We start from the raw sequence: 12859 nt of genomic DNA, 5'->3' as shown, positions 1-12859 counted from the left end.
TGCGCAACATGCGAGTGCTGCGCGTGAGCGAGGTGGTGGTGGTGGAGGGCGTGTATGGCGTCCAAGGGCGAGGGGGAGGGCGTCAGGGGAGTGAGAGGGGGGAGGAGAGGGGAGAGAGGGGAGAGGGGAGGCGGCGGCGTCGGGAGAGGGGAGGAGGGCGAGTCGGGGTAGGGGTGGGCGTGGGGATGGGGCGACGGGTGGTACGGGTGGTACTGGTGGTGGTGGTACTGGTGGTGGGAGAAGGGGTGCGTCTGTGGCGCGTGCTGCTGCTGCTGGTGCGTGTGGGCGGCGGCGTACAGGTGGTGCTGCAGTTGGTGGTGCTGGTGGAGGATGGTGGGGAGGTGTGGGTGGGGGAGGGAGGGCAGGGGCCGGGCGGAGGGCATCGCCATGGGGACGGTGGGGCCACGCGTCTGTCCCTGGGCTGTGGGGACGGAGGCCGCGGAGGAAGAACGTCCGTCCGATGGCGGCTTGTGTTTGATCGTCCCTTGATGAGAGTCATCTTCACTGCCTACAGTGACACCTCCTCCTCCTCCTCCTCCTCCTCCTGGCTCCTCTTGTCCGCTGTCTTCATCTCCGCTGTCTTCTCCTTCTCCCTCCACCTCTCCCACCGTGTCTCCTCCTACTGATGTGGAGTCCTGTTCATAGGGCGGCCGGCCGATGGAACCTCTGTCAGACCTACTGTATCATGTTAGATAGATAAAAGAAGACACAGCACAAGTCAGTAAGTTTAAGTGAATAACTTGAAAAGCAGACAGCTTGGTTTATTATGGCCACTGCTGGTTGACAGATATATTTAAATAAAAATCCTGGGTGTTCATTTAACTCTGACTGTACAAATGTAATCAAATTGACACATTTGGATACATTTGAGCACACTGCATTTATTTCTTTATTTTTGCATCTTGCACTGATGACTAGCTAACAGACGTAATATATAGATGCCTCTTCTGTCAAACATCAATAATTGGGAAAATATCCAGATGATTACTGAGCTACAGTATATCTGCAAATTTCAAATGCATATAAACTTGAATAAACAAAAGCGAAATAATGTGTTTGCCAATTTAGGTGAAGCTTACTCGTGCAAATGAACGTTAGCATATCTGACTGAAACCCAAGCGTATCGAAACATGCAAGGAAGTAGTCTGTGCTTGAGTGCACTGGAAGGTATAGGGTAAGTCATGTAAAGGTATAGGGTGAGTCATGTAAAGAACAAGTGCACTGAAAGGTATAGGGGAAGTCATGTAAATAACAGTGCACTGAAAGGTATAGGGGAAGTCATGTAAAGAACAGTGCACTGAAAGGTATAGGGGAAGTCATGTAAAGAACAGTGCACTGAAAGGTATACTATAGGGTATGTCATGTAAAGAACAAGTGTTAAATGTTAAATAGTTCTACATTCTGATAGGAATCGTCACTATAGGGTGTTTGCTCAGTAACAGGGGTCTCCCCATCTGTTCAGGTCTTTAATAAAAAAAGGATACAGGATTAATACGTTAAATTGGTGAAGTGATGACACAAACATGTGAGCAGACAACATTGGAATTGGAACATATCAAATTGAAGCTGATAAATGGGTACTCTCTCCTGATTGGTTGAAATCGGCAACCCACCTGAAAATGTACTTTCAGGTTGGTTGCCGATTCAAGGTTCAAGACCTGGAGCGACAGGGAGACCCATGTTACTGAATAAACACTATTGCAATTATTAATCAGAATATAGAACTTGAAAAAAACAACAAACAAAAAACAAAAAAAACAACGCACTTTTGATTAGAACCAAAGAATATCACTCATCCTACTACTACTACTATCAGTGATCTCTGATTGGCTCCCCTCACCTGTCACTCATATCCACAGAGCTGTCACTGGGCGGCTCTATGGTGAGCACAGGGAGGTGCTCTCCCAGCCCTGCACCTCCTCCTCTCCCTCGGTACTCCCCCCGACACTCCGTGCACGGCGTGCTGCTCCTCCCGGTCTCCGCGCTGTTCTCCCTCGCTGCCCCCCCTCCTCCCCCTCCTCCACCTCCTCCTCCTCCTCCTCCCCCTCCTCCACCTCCTCCTCCTCCTCCTCCTCCTCCTCCTCCTCCTCCTCCACTCCCCAGTACTCTGTGTCTGTGCTGGAGGCCGGGCGGGAGAGTGGGGAGGAGGGGAGGGTGACGTCACTGAAGGAGGTGGCGGTGCTGTCTCCCCTCACCCCTGCTCCTGCCCTCCTCCCTACCCCTCCTCCTCCCCCGGCAGCTCTCCTCTCCCTCCCTCCTCCTCCTGCCGCCCGCTGGGAGGTGTTGCTGTTGCTCCACTGTCTGTACGCTTCCTCCTCTTCCTCCTCCTCCTCCTCATCTTCCTCCAATATGTCTTCTTCGTCCTCTTCTTCCTCGTCTCCCTCCTCCTCCCCCTCCTCCTCCTCCTCTCCTCCATCCTCCTGGGAGTCTTGGTGTGTCGACTGGCAGGTGAGGGAGCCGTCCATAGAGTCTGCCAATGACTTCACCTGGAGGGGTGATACGTATGGTCAAGAACTGAAGCTCATATGATCTGCTCTATATCCACTTTTGACGTAAAAAAAAGAGACGTCAAAGATTTTCGTAGCCTGGTTAACTACTCCCCCTTGAATTTCCATGGGGCTGTGTGGAGTCTGGACCCTGCAGTGCTAATGCATGGTTGGCTGCAGGAGTACAGCGTTGACAGACAACCCCTTCAGCCAATCAGCATAACAAAAAAGTGACGTCATCTCCAGTCTCCAACCAGCTATTTAAAGCGACCATTTGTTGACTGAGTGGTCTTGAATGGTCTCTCAAGTGTTCTATGGCTCAATGTGCATATTGCATATAGCTTTTTTCTTTATTGATTTATTTCTTTTATGGCTGACCCGGTCTTATTGCTGCTTGTTGCTATATTTAATATTGTTAGTAGTAGTAGTAGAAGTAGAAGTAGAAATAGTAGGAGTAAAAGGGTAGTACGTATGTAGTACGTATGTGTGTGTGTGTGTGTGTGTGTGTGTGTGTGTGTGTGTGTGTGTGCGTGCGTGCGTGCGTGCGTGCGTGCGTGCATGTACCTGTTTGGAGAAAGAATCTTCCCTGTCTCCTATGTCCTCTGACCCCAGTTGACCCTGAGGCTGTCGCTCATCAAATGAATACTGGAAACACACACACACACACACACACACACACACACACACACACACACACACACACACACACACACACACACACACACACACACACACACACACACACACACACACACACACACACACACACACACACACACACACACACACACAACCAACATTGTTTTGTTGAGTCTACAAATGGAACCAGATGGAACATTAATAATAAATAAATTGCTTCAAACTTAAGTCAACACTGAGGATTGTACAGTGTGTGTGTGTGTGTGTGTGTGTGTGTGCGTGCGTGCGTGCGTGCGTGCGTGCGTGCGTGCGTGCGTGCGTGCGTGCGTGCGTGCGTGCGTGCGTGGGTGCGTGCGTGCATGCGTGCGTGGGTGCGTGCATGCATGCGTGCGTGCATGCGTGCGTGCGTGCGTGTACCTGCATCCTCATGTTAGACAGGATGATGCGTCTGGTCATGCGGCTCTCAGAGGCGGAGCTTCGTAGTTTCTGGAAGTTCTTGTTCATGCGGTACTGTCTGAAGGCCGTCTGGATGGTCCTGGCTGCACGCCGGGACAGGAAGTAACCCCCGTACTTCCTCTCCAGCATCTCCACCTATCAGAGAACAACATTAGTACGGTTAACCCATTTTGACCTGAGATCAGATTCTAAAAATGTCTTCTACATCCTGACAGTTTTCTGAAAAAGCTATGTTTCTATGTCAGTCGTTCTTTGATTTTTCAAAAATAGCAGACCTACAAGCTTGTAGCGCGCCACTCGGTGGCGCGCTATGAGCTTGTAGATCTGCTATTTTTCAATAGCTAAAGCATAACATAATGCTAACACCAAAAGGGGTTCCCGCCCAAAATGGGTTAACCAATCAGAGGAAAATCAATTGATATACAGTACATTTTGGTTCAATTGGTTTGAAGGGTTGATTCTCACTCGGGTCACCTGTGTGCTGCAGAGTGAGAAGCTCCGCTCCGCTGCTTCATTGATCTGACGTATAGATATGCGCAACTGACTGGCATGTGTAATTTACTGTGTCATCGAATGAATGAATGAATGAATGAATTCATAATATTAATGTGCATTGTGCACAGGACCTCGCATTTATCCCAGACGGCTCTGCCTTTGAGGACTATGATTTAATGAGCTTGGCACAGACATGCGCAGGGCACGTTTTGTCAGGAAACTCAGCAGTTGTTGCCGTTCATTGGGCCGCCTCAGCTCCACATTTGGTAACTCATCCAAACATCACACACTCATTTCATTCTCAGACCGCTTTATTTAAGCTGGAAGTGTTCACTACTCATCTCTGCTTGCTTTCGCTGCTGATGCTGCTACGCTCACATCACCACTGCTGTCTTGCTAAACGATTGCTGCTCACCCTCCACCACCCCAGTTACCACATGTCGTTTTGAATCTGCTGTTTACGTACGGGGGATTCGTAGTCCCCCGGTGGGGAGATGCGCTGTATCAGAGTAACTTAAAGCAGATCCAATTCATTGCAAAACAATACTAAATATATTGCTCATTTTATATTCAATACAAATATTTTATCCATTCATGAGTTGTACTGACTGAATTATGGTTACCATGTCTTTTTATTTGGTCTTAAGTGTGGTTGTTAACACCTACTATACTGAGGCTCCTCAATGTTGCAAAGCAAATGCCAATTCGTCCAGTTTATCCGTGTTTACTGATAGACAGTTGGTTGTTCCGTTGAGCAAAGATGATGGCAATTTTGGCACATTTCACTTAGAATACGTTTGGGAAGCCCTGCTATAGACGCCTTAACAGACGACGTCACACTGATAAGCAACAGCATGCGCGCGCATAAAGGCAGCAGAAGAACACCACCTCTCATAAGATGCAATGGAAAAGTTCTAACTGCACTCACGTGTAAAAAATGCACCATCAAACTTTCAGATGCTGTTTTTCTCCCAGTGTGGAGGAAGAATGATTAAGATTTTTATTGTGGTCTCTCGCCCTTGAAATATATAATCCTTGGTTTCTGTTCTGTTTGAACAATGATAGCAATTCAAAGCAGTTGTCCTCAAAACCACACCTCCAGTCGCTGTCATAAGAACGGGAGGTGCGCTCATGATCACGGCAGCAGAGCCTGTTTGTGCACGGCTGCACGCGCACCTGCAGCCCATCAAGTATAATTTATGCTTCGTCCCGCGAGGGTGTCGCGCACGCAGACCTCTAAGCTCACAACAGTCACATCCGCGATGCGATGTGATCTTGTATATCAGCTGTTCTCTGTGCGCAATACTGTTGCGCTTCGAAGTATAAATGTCTCCTAGGGTGCATCTCACTAGGCCAACACACAAGAGGAGGTTGAATGGACTGAAACCAGCGCTCCCCAAAACAACAGGTTTGGAGATCTGTTGGGAATTGATTAAATGAAACAGTCACCCGTGCGCCCAGTCCCAATGTTTGTAAACAAATAATTGGTCTATACCTTCTTATCCTGGAGGTCTGTAGAGAGCTCATAGCTGTCAGAGAGAGCCCTGCAGCGTTTGCTCTCTGACTCCTCTTGCTTGCGGAGCGCCAGGCTGGCAGGCTGGTGGCGGCTGTGCTGTGCCCAGGCCAGACTAGGGCTCGGGGGGAGGATGGGCGTAGAAGGCCCCTGGGAGACAAAGCTGGGGCTGCACAAAGGGAGCTGGGGAGAGAAGAGTGGAGAGGAGAGAGGATATATGGACAGAGAGAGCAGAAAAGGCATACTGTATTATATGCAGAAAAAGAGTGGAGAACAGAAAGGAAGGGAAGGGAAAGGAATATTGTGCCCAAAGGACCCTCAGAATACCCTCATGGTTATTAGGGAAGGTATCCAGTGGACCCTATAGCCAAACTAAATAAGTGTAGTTCATTGAAAATGTTCACAAAAATAACAATAACCACTGTGGTTGCCGTGACACGACTCAGACTGTCTGGGCACCTTGACTGTAAATCGCTCTGGATTAAGAGCGTCTGATAAATGCCTAAATTCTAAATTGTACCTTGTTTCTACCCGACAGGGATAGCATACTAAAAGTCTACCAAAATATACTCCCCAGAAAGCCGTCATTTTCAAGATGGCGTCCCAGATGGCTGCGGGGAACTTAAAATGGCTATATCTCAAATGGAATTTGATTTTTTCAACTGATTCTGGTAGTTAGCAAAATACAAATTTCACTCCCACTCGGCCACTCCTATAGACCAGATGTCCTTGCTCATTTTCCCAGGCTTTTTTTCTTCTTTTTCTTTTGAAAACAAAACGCATACGGTCCCCAAGGCTATAGTTATCTTGATCTTTGGGTACAAGTGGACCTTTGTGCCAATTTGAAGAAATGTAGACATCCTGAGTTATCAGGAGAATGGGACGTACTGTACGTACATTCTGTGTGAGTGCGTTATGTACGAACAGATGAACTGAACCCCAATAATGCCTCTGGCAACGGCTGGCATAAAAATAGTTGCTGCTAAGATAATGTTGGTCACCAATCACCATAATGCTTCCACAGACCTCCTTTTGTATGCCGTGAACTGCATGTCAGCAGCAAGAGGCTAGAAACAGGAGCTTTCCGATTCAAATGACAGCTGACTATGGAGATAATATATTCTCTGCAGGTTCAGGCGCTATGTAAAATACATCTACACTATATACAGTATATAGATCAAAGGTATAGCACATTCGGAAAGAAAAACAATATTGTTTTCATCCAAACATGCGCGCGTGTGTGTGTGTGTGTGTGTGTGTGTGTGTGTGTGTGTGTGTGTGTGTGTGTTCCCATGCAAATGGTTGTGTATTTTATTGCACCTACTTCCAAGCTATACAGAGTACATACCAGTGTGTGTGTGTGTGTGTGTGTGTGTGTGTGTGTGTGTGTGTGTGTGTGTGTGTGTGTGTGTGTGTGTGTGTGTGTGTGTGTGTGTGTGTGTGTGTGTGTGTTCATGTGTGTGTGTGGTAGGCTTGTTTGATATAATGATATCATCGTCGCGGGACGATCGCTAATGATGTAATGGCAGATTGCACATTCATAGCACCACACATATGTTTTTATTTCGTTTTTATCCCAGTGCCTTTGGATCGCTTGCTTCCCCCATGAGCCTTAGGCGCTGAATGAATCACTGTGAATCTCAGCTTGTGTTGTTAATGGAAGCTGGAGGGGTTTCAGTGTTACATTGACATCCGTGACTTCAAGTTGTTTTATCAAGTTTCTCTGAATATGCTACACTACAGCACACATTTCAGTGTTTTGACTGCAGACCTCCCATTACAACATTTCAGTGTTTTGATAAGACTGCAGACCTCCCATTACATCTACTCAGTGATAAGACAGCAGACCTCTCATTACATCTACTCAGTGATAAGACTGCAGACCTCCCATTACATCTACTCAGTGATAAGACTGCAGACCTCCCATTACATCTACTCAGTGATAAGACTGCAGACCTCCCATTACATCTACTCAGTGCTAAGACAGCAGACCTCCCATTACATCTACTCAGTGTTTTGATAAGACTGCAGACCTCCCATTACATCTACTCAGTGATAAGACTGCAGACCTCCCATTACATCTACTCAGTGCTAAGACAGCAGACCTCCCATTACATCTACTCAGTGTTTTGATAAGATTGCAGACCTCCCATTACATCTACTCAGTGTTTTGATAAGACTGCAGACCTCCCATTACATCTACTCAGTGATAAGACTGCAGACCTCCCATTACATCTACTCAGTGTTTTGATAAGACTGCAGACCTCCCATTACATCTACTCAGTGATAAGACAGCAGACCTCCCATTACATCTACTCAGTGATAAGACTGCAGACCTCCCATTACATCTACTCAGTGATAAGACTGCAGACCTCCCATTACATCTACTCAGTGATAAGACTGCAGACCTCCCATTACATCTACTCAGTGATAAGACAGCAGACCTCCCATTACATCTACTCAGTGATAAGACTGCAGACCTCCCATTACATCTACTCAGTGATAAGACAGCAGACCTCCCATTACATCTACTCAGTGATAAGACTGCAGACCTCCCATTACATCTACTCAGTGTTTTGATAAGACTGCAGACCTCCCATTACATCTACTCAGTGTTTTGATAAGACTGCAGACCTCCCATTACATCTACTCAGTGATAAGACTGCAGACCTCCCATTACATCTACTCAGTGATAAGACTTCAGACCTCCCATTACATCTACTCAGTGTTTTGATAAGACTGCAGACCTCCCATTACATCTACTCAGTGTTTTGATAAGAATACTGGACAACTCACCCCGGTGCTTGCCCGTTTTTCCTCCCGGAATTTTCCCCAGTGAGGGGGATAACTTTGTAATATGCTATTGGCTGTTTGTATTCTTTTTGGAAAAATATAAAAAGATACTCCTGTGGAAAGGCTATATTATTTTACTTATATTGACCCTATAAACAATTTAGTATTATTTAGTATATGTAAGGTTTTTCCCACTCAAATGGTACCTCGTCAGAAAATCCCCACATAGCCTACAACAACTTCTGTGAACAGACTTCACTGTAGTAGCTTTTCATAAATATATTTGTACTTAGGCTGTCTGCTGTCGTGAAAGTTTATAGTTAGAGAAATTCAAATCCCAGCTGTCCAGCCTCTCCCACCCCTCACTGGGGAAAATTCCGGGAGGAAAACAGAAAAGGGGTGAGTTGTCTTGTTACCTTTGATAAGACTGCAGACCTCCCATTACATCTACTCAGTGATAAGACTGCAGACCTCCCATTACATCTACTCAGTGATAAGACTGCAGACCTCCCATTACATCTACTCAGTGATAAGACTGCAGACCTCCCATTACATCTACTCAGTGATAAGACTGCAGACCTCCCATTACATCTACTCAGTGATAAGACTGCAGACCTCCCATTACATCTACTCAGTGATAAGACAGCAGACCTCCCATTACATCTACTCAGTGATAAGACAGCAGACCTCCCATTACATCTACTCAGTGATAAGACTGCAGACCTCCCATTACATCTACTCAGTGATAAGACTGCAGACCTCCCATTACATCTACTCAGTGTTTTGATAAGACTGCAGACCTCCCATTACATCTACTCAGTGCTAAAACAAATACGGGAAGAAAATGATAGACGTGCAGAAAAAAACGAATCCACCATTCAGCAGAGTTTTCAAGAATGCAGCTGCCAGCAGTTACAGTAGTGTTCAAAATGATTGATGGTTAAACCACTTAAAACACGTATATACTTCATGGCACATAACAAAAATAGACTGTCTACAAGCTCACTAGCGTCACAACGTAAAGGCATGGTGCTGGAGCTTGTAGATATACTATTAACATAGTTGCCAAATATTTGCCGATTGTATGCACAGAATAGATGCTAGGGTTCATGGTGGTTAAAAGCCTTGACTCATATATATTTATTTGGATGCTAATATTGTCAAAAATGTTTTTTTCTTTTTTGCTGAAATGTTTTGAATATTGAACCATTCATATCAAACAAGCCTAGTGTATGGATGTGTTAATAAAAGCAGGTGTGTGCAGTGTAGTGTGCGTACCTGTGAGAGAGTGATGGTTCCTCCCTGCAGGTGTGTGAGTGTGCGTACCTGTGAGAGAGTGATGGTTCCTCCCTGCAGGTGTGTGAGTGTGCGTACCTGTGAGAGAGTGATGGTTCCTCCCTGCAGGTGTGTGTGTGCGTGGAAGGGTCCAGGGGTGCACGTAGCGTTGCACGGGACACAGGGCCCGGAGATGGGGATGTTGCTATAGCGATGGAAGGGGACCACGTGGGAAAAGGACGCGTCCGAGAAACCAAGAGTCTCAGGACATGGAGGTTCTCCTTCCACACTGAGAGAGAGACAGAGAGAAAGAGAGAGAGAGAGAGAGAGAGAGAGAGAGAGAGAGAGAGAGAGAGAGAGAGAGAGGTTGTAATGGGAAGCTTCCTTTCTCAGTAACTCCTCCTATGAACTGGAACTACAACTGAAGTGAGGAAAACACAAGCAATAACAAGTGGAGAAGAAGCAGTGAATTAAAAACACAGAGATAGACAGACAAAGACGGAGAGAATGAGATCTCCCTCAATCTCTCTTTCTCTGTAGTATCACCGAAAGTGTTGATTTTGACTCAGTTAATTTTGTTTAGAAATGGTTTAGCGTTAGTCTAGTTTTAGTCGACCAAATCTACAGTTGATTTGGACGACTAAAATGTATTTTGGCAGGACTTGATGGTGGCGTAATGCCTGATTCTTCACTTGGTTGCATGCTGAAAATAGCTATAAATATCTACAAGAGCTTGCAGAGCTGCTATTAGTGCTATCAGAGCACATAAAATGACATGTCTTTTAGTTCTACTGGATCTCCTCTCCACTAGTCCCTGCCATGTAGGCTATTTGTCATTTGTTGACAAAATCGTCACTATATTTAGTCTTAGTTTTAGTAATCATAGCTTAGTTTTCATTTAGTTTTTATCAGTGAAAATCACACCTGTGTGAACTGAGTGGTGGAACTATGCTGTAATTGTTTGTTACTGTACTGAACTCCTGTAGTACTCGTACTGTAGTGTATTGTGTACTGCACTGTACTCATGCTGTATTGTACTGTACACCACTGTACTGTACGAGTACTGTACGCATACTGTACTGTATCAGTATATACTGGTACTGTACAGTATGTACGCATACTGTACTGTACTCTGTACTGTGCACTGTGTGCAGTACTGTACGAGTATGTACTCATATTGTACTCTTACTGTACTGTGCAGTACTGTACGAGCACTGTACTGTACGGAGTGTATACTGTACCAAGTACGTGCGTACTGTACTGTACTCATATTGTGCTAGTACTGTACTCGTACTACTGTATGAGTATGTACTGTACGAGTATGTACTCGTACTGTAATGTACGGAGTCTACAGTACCAAGTATGTATGTGTACTGTACTCATACTGTACTTGTACTGTACTCGTACTGCAGTTGTACTGTACTCGTACTGTACGACGCATACTGTACTGTACGAGTACTGTATGTGTACTATACTGTACCAGTATATACTGGTACTGTACAGTACTGTACTGTACTCTGTACTGCACTCTGTACTGTACAGTACTGTACGATTATGTACTGTCTCATACTGTACTGTACTCGTATGTACGCATACTGTACTGTACTCATACTGTATGTACTCATACTGTACTCGTACTGTGCTGCACGAGTACGTATGTACACATACTGTACTGTAGGAGTACTGTATGTACTCATACTCTACTGTTCTTGTACTGTACTAGTCTGTACTGTACTTGCACTGTACTCGTACTGTACTCGTGCTGTGGTGTATTGTACAATTAGTGGTGCATTAAATTAATCGATATGTCAATATATCGATAGAACATCCGGACGATAGGTGAATCGATCGAGAGGCTGCTGTATCGATACGGCAATAATCAGCATGAATTATCTGGGTGACACAAACGTACCTCTGTTTAACGTTATCAAGGCCCCCCTTGCAGGTTGCCATGCACTCCCTTCTCAGACCCCTTGTTAGGATGTTTATTATTTTAATTTAAAGATCTCTGTGGGCCTGAAAGTGTTTTATTGTATTTGTGCAACATGGACATTATTTTGAATAAACGTTTAATCGAGATATATCGATATACTGTATATATCATATCGTGGCCTCTGTATCGTGAATATGATACATATCTATGAGATTGCAAGCAATATCCACCACGTACTGTATGTACTCATGCTGTACTGTACTCGTACAGCACTTGTACTGTACAGTACAGTACAGTACACTGCTGTACTGTACTCTTACAGTGCTCAGTGTGAAGCTCAACAGCAACACTCAGACAGACAGACACTTCCCATCATGCACCTGTGCACAGTGTGAAGCTCAACAGCGCCACTTTGTCACCTGTGTTGCTACCCCAAATAGACAGACAGACATAGGGACATAGGGACAACCGGACACACAAAATGACATGTTGGAGAAGGTGTGCCACTGCTCAAAAAAAAATCGTCATTGTTTTAATTGACGAAATCAACACTGATAACCAATCACCTTGGGAACCACCATGCCTAGCGACTAGCGCCGTATCCATGATAGCACACATCAACCTAAAATAACCTGCGCATTGCACGCATGCGCACACAGAATTAAAAATACATAAATATATTTTTAGTCTCTGTTGCTACTGTCACTGTTCACTGTTCTGCTCAGGTCTACATGTGAGTCATATCAGCCGTCATCCAAACTGTTCCATTCCATGCTACGCCAAGCTGTGGCATGCCAGTTATGTTTAGCCCTTGGCCAGTTGGACTGGCATGTCTTCAAGACATGTCAGCTATCATCTGTAGCTGAACAGAGATTGCACTGACTCATGCCTCCTACTGACATCACTCATTATTACACTGAGAGCAGGCAGAGAGACAGACCACAGGAAAGCTGAGAGAGAGACGACCCGGGGGCCGGCCCCTTGCCCCTGGTACCGCCCCAGCCAGGACTAATGACCCAAAGACCAAGGCGCAGGCCCGGCCTGGCCTTGCCCACCCAGGTCTGTGATGTCCTTAGATGTCCGGGCCTGCACGCGCGCCACACTGAGCGGATCAGCGTGCGTCTACCCTGCGCCGAGAACCACCAAACTCGTTGGTATTGTGATTTATATATTGTAATCTTCTTGCATGAGAGGGGGAGAGGTTGTGGAGTTAGCTGCTTTAGTAGACAGTTTGAGGGTCCAATGGAGGGTCCTAAGAGCTGTATACTA

At 45.7% G+C, this 12859-nt stretch overlaps 2 protein-coding genes across 2 annotated transcripts in view; both read right to left on the bottom strand.

Annotated features, from left to right (window-relative positions):
• cables2b (Cdk5 and Abl enzyme substrate 2b) overlaps positions 1–12859 on the bottom strand; it is a 350065-nt gene that overhangs the window by 85934 nt on the left and 251272 nt on the right. The gene's annotated exons all lie outside the window — the stretch shown is intronic.
• Positions 1–12859, bottom strand: part of LOC306932308 (IQ motif and SEC7 domain-containing protein 2-like) — a gene marked incomplete at its 5' end in the record, with an annotated part of 120310 nt that overhangs the window by 13439 nt on the left and 94012 nt on the right. The window contains 8 exon segments of the mRNA XM_079514060.1: positions 1–675; positions 1841–1947; positions 2053–2094; positions 2097–2486; positions 3051–3131; positions 3543–3716; positions 5572–5739; positions 9778–9946. The exon segment at positions 1–675 is cut by the window's left edge and continues 357 nt beyond it. Of these exon segments, the coding sequence (XP_079370186.1) occupies positions 1–675; positions 1841–1947; positions 2053–2094; positions 2097–2486; positions 3051–3131; positions 3543–3716; positions 5572–5739; positions 9778–9946 (1806 nt within the window).

Source organism: Electrona antarctica, assembly GCF_951216825.1.
Source record: "Electrona antarctica genome assembly, chromosome: 2".
Classification (NCBI taxonomy): domain Eukaryota; kingdom Metazoa; phylum Chordata; class Actinopteri; order Myctophiformes; family Myctophidae; genus Electrona; species Electrona antarctica.
Note: the sequence above shows the minus strand (reverse complement) of the source record. Positions and strands in the feature narration are given on the sequence as shown.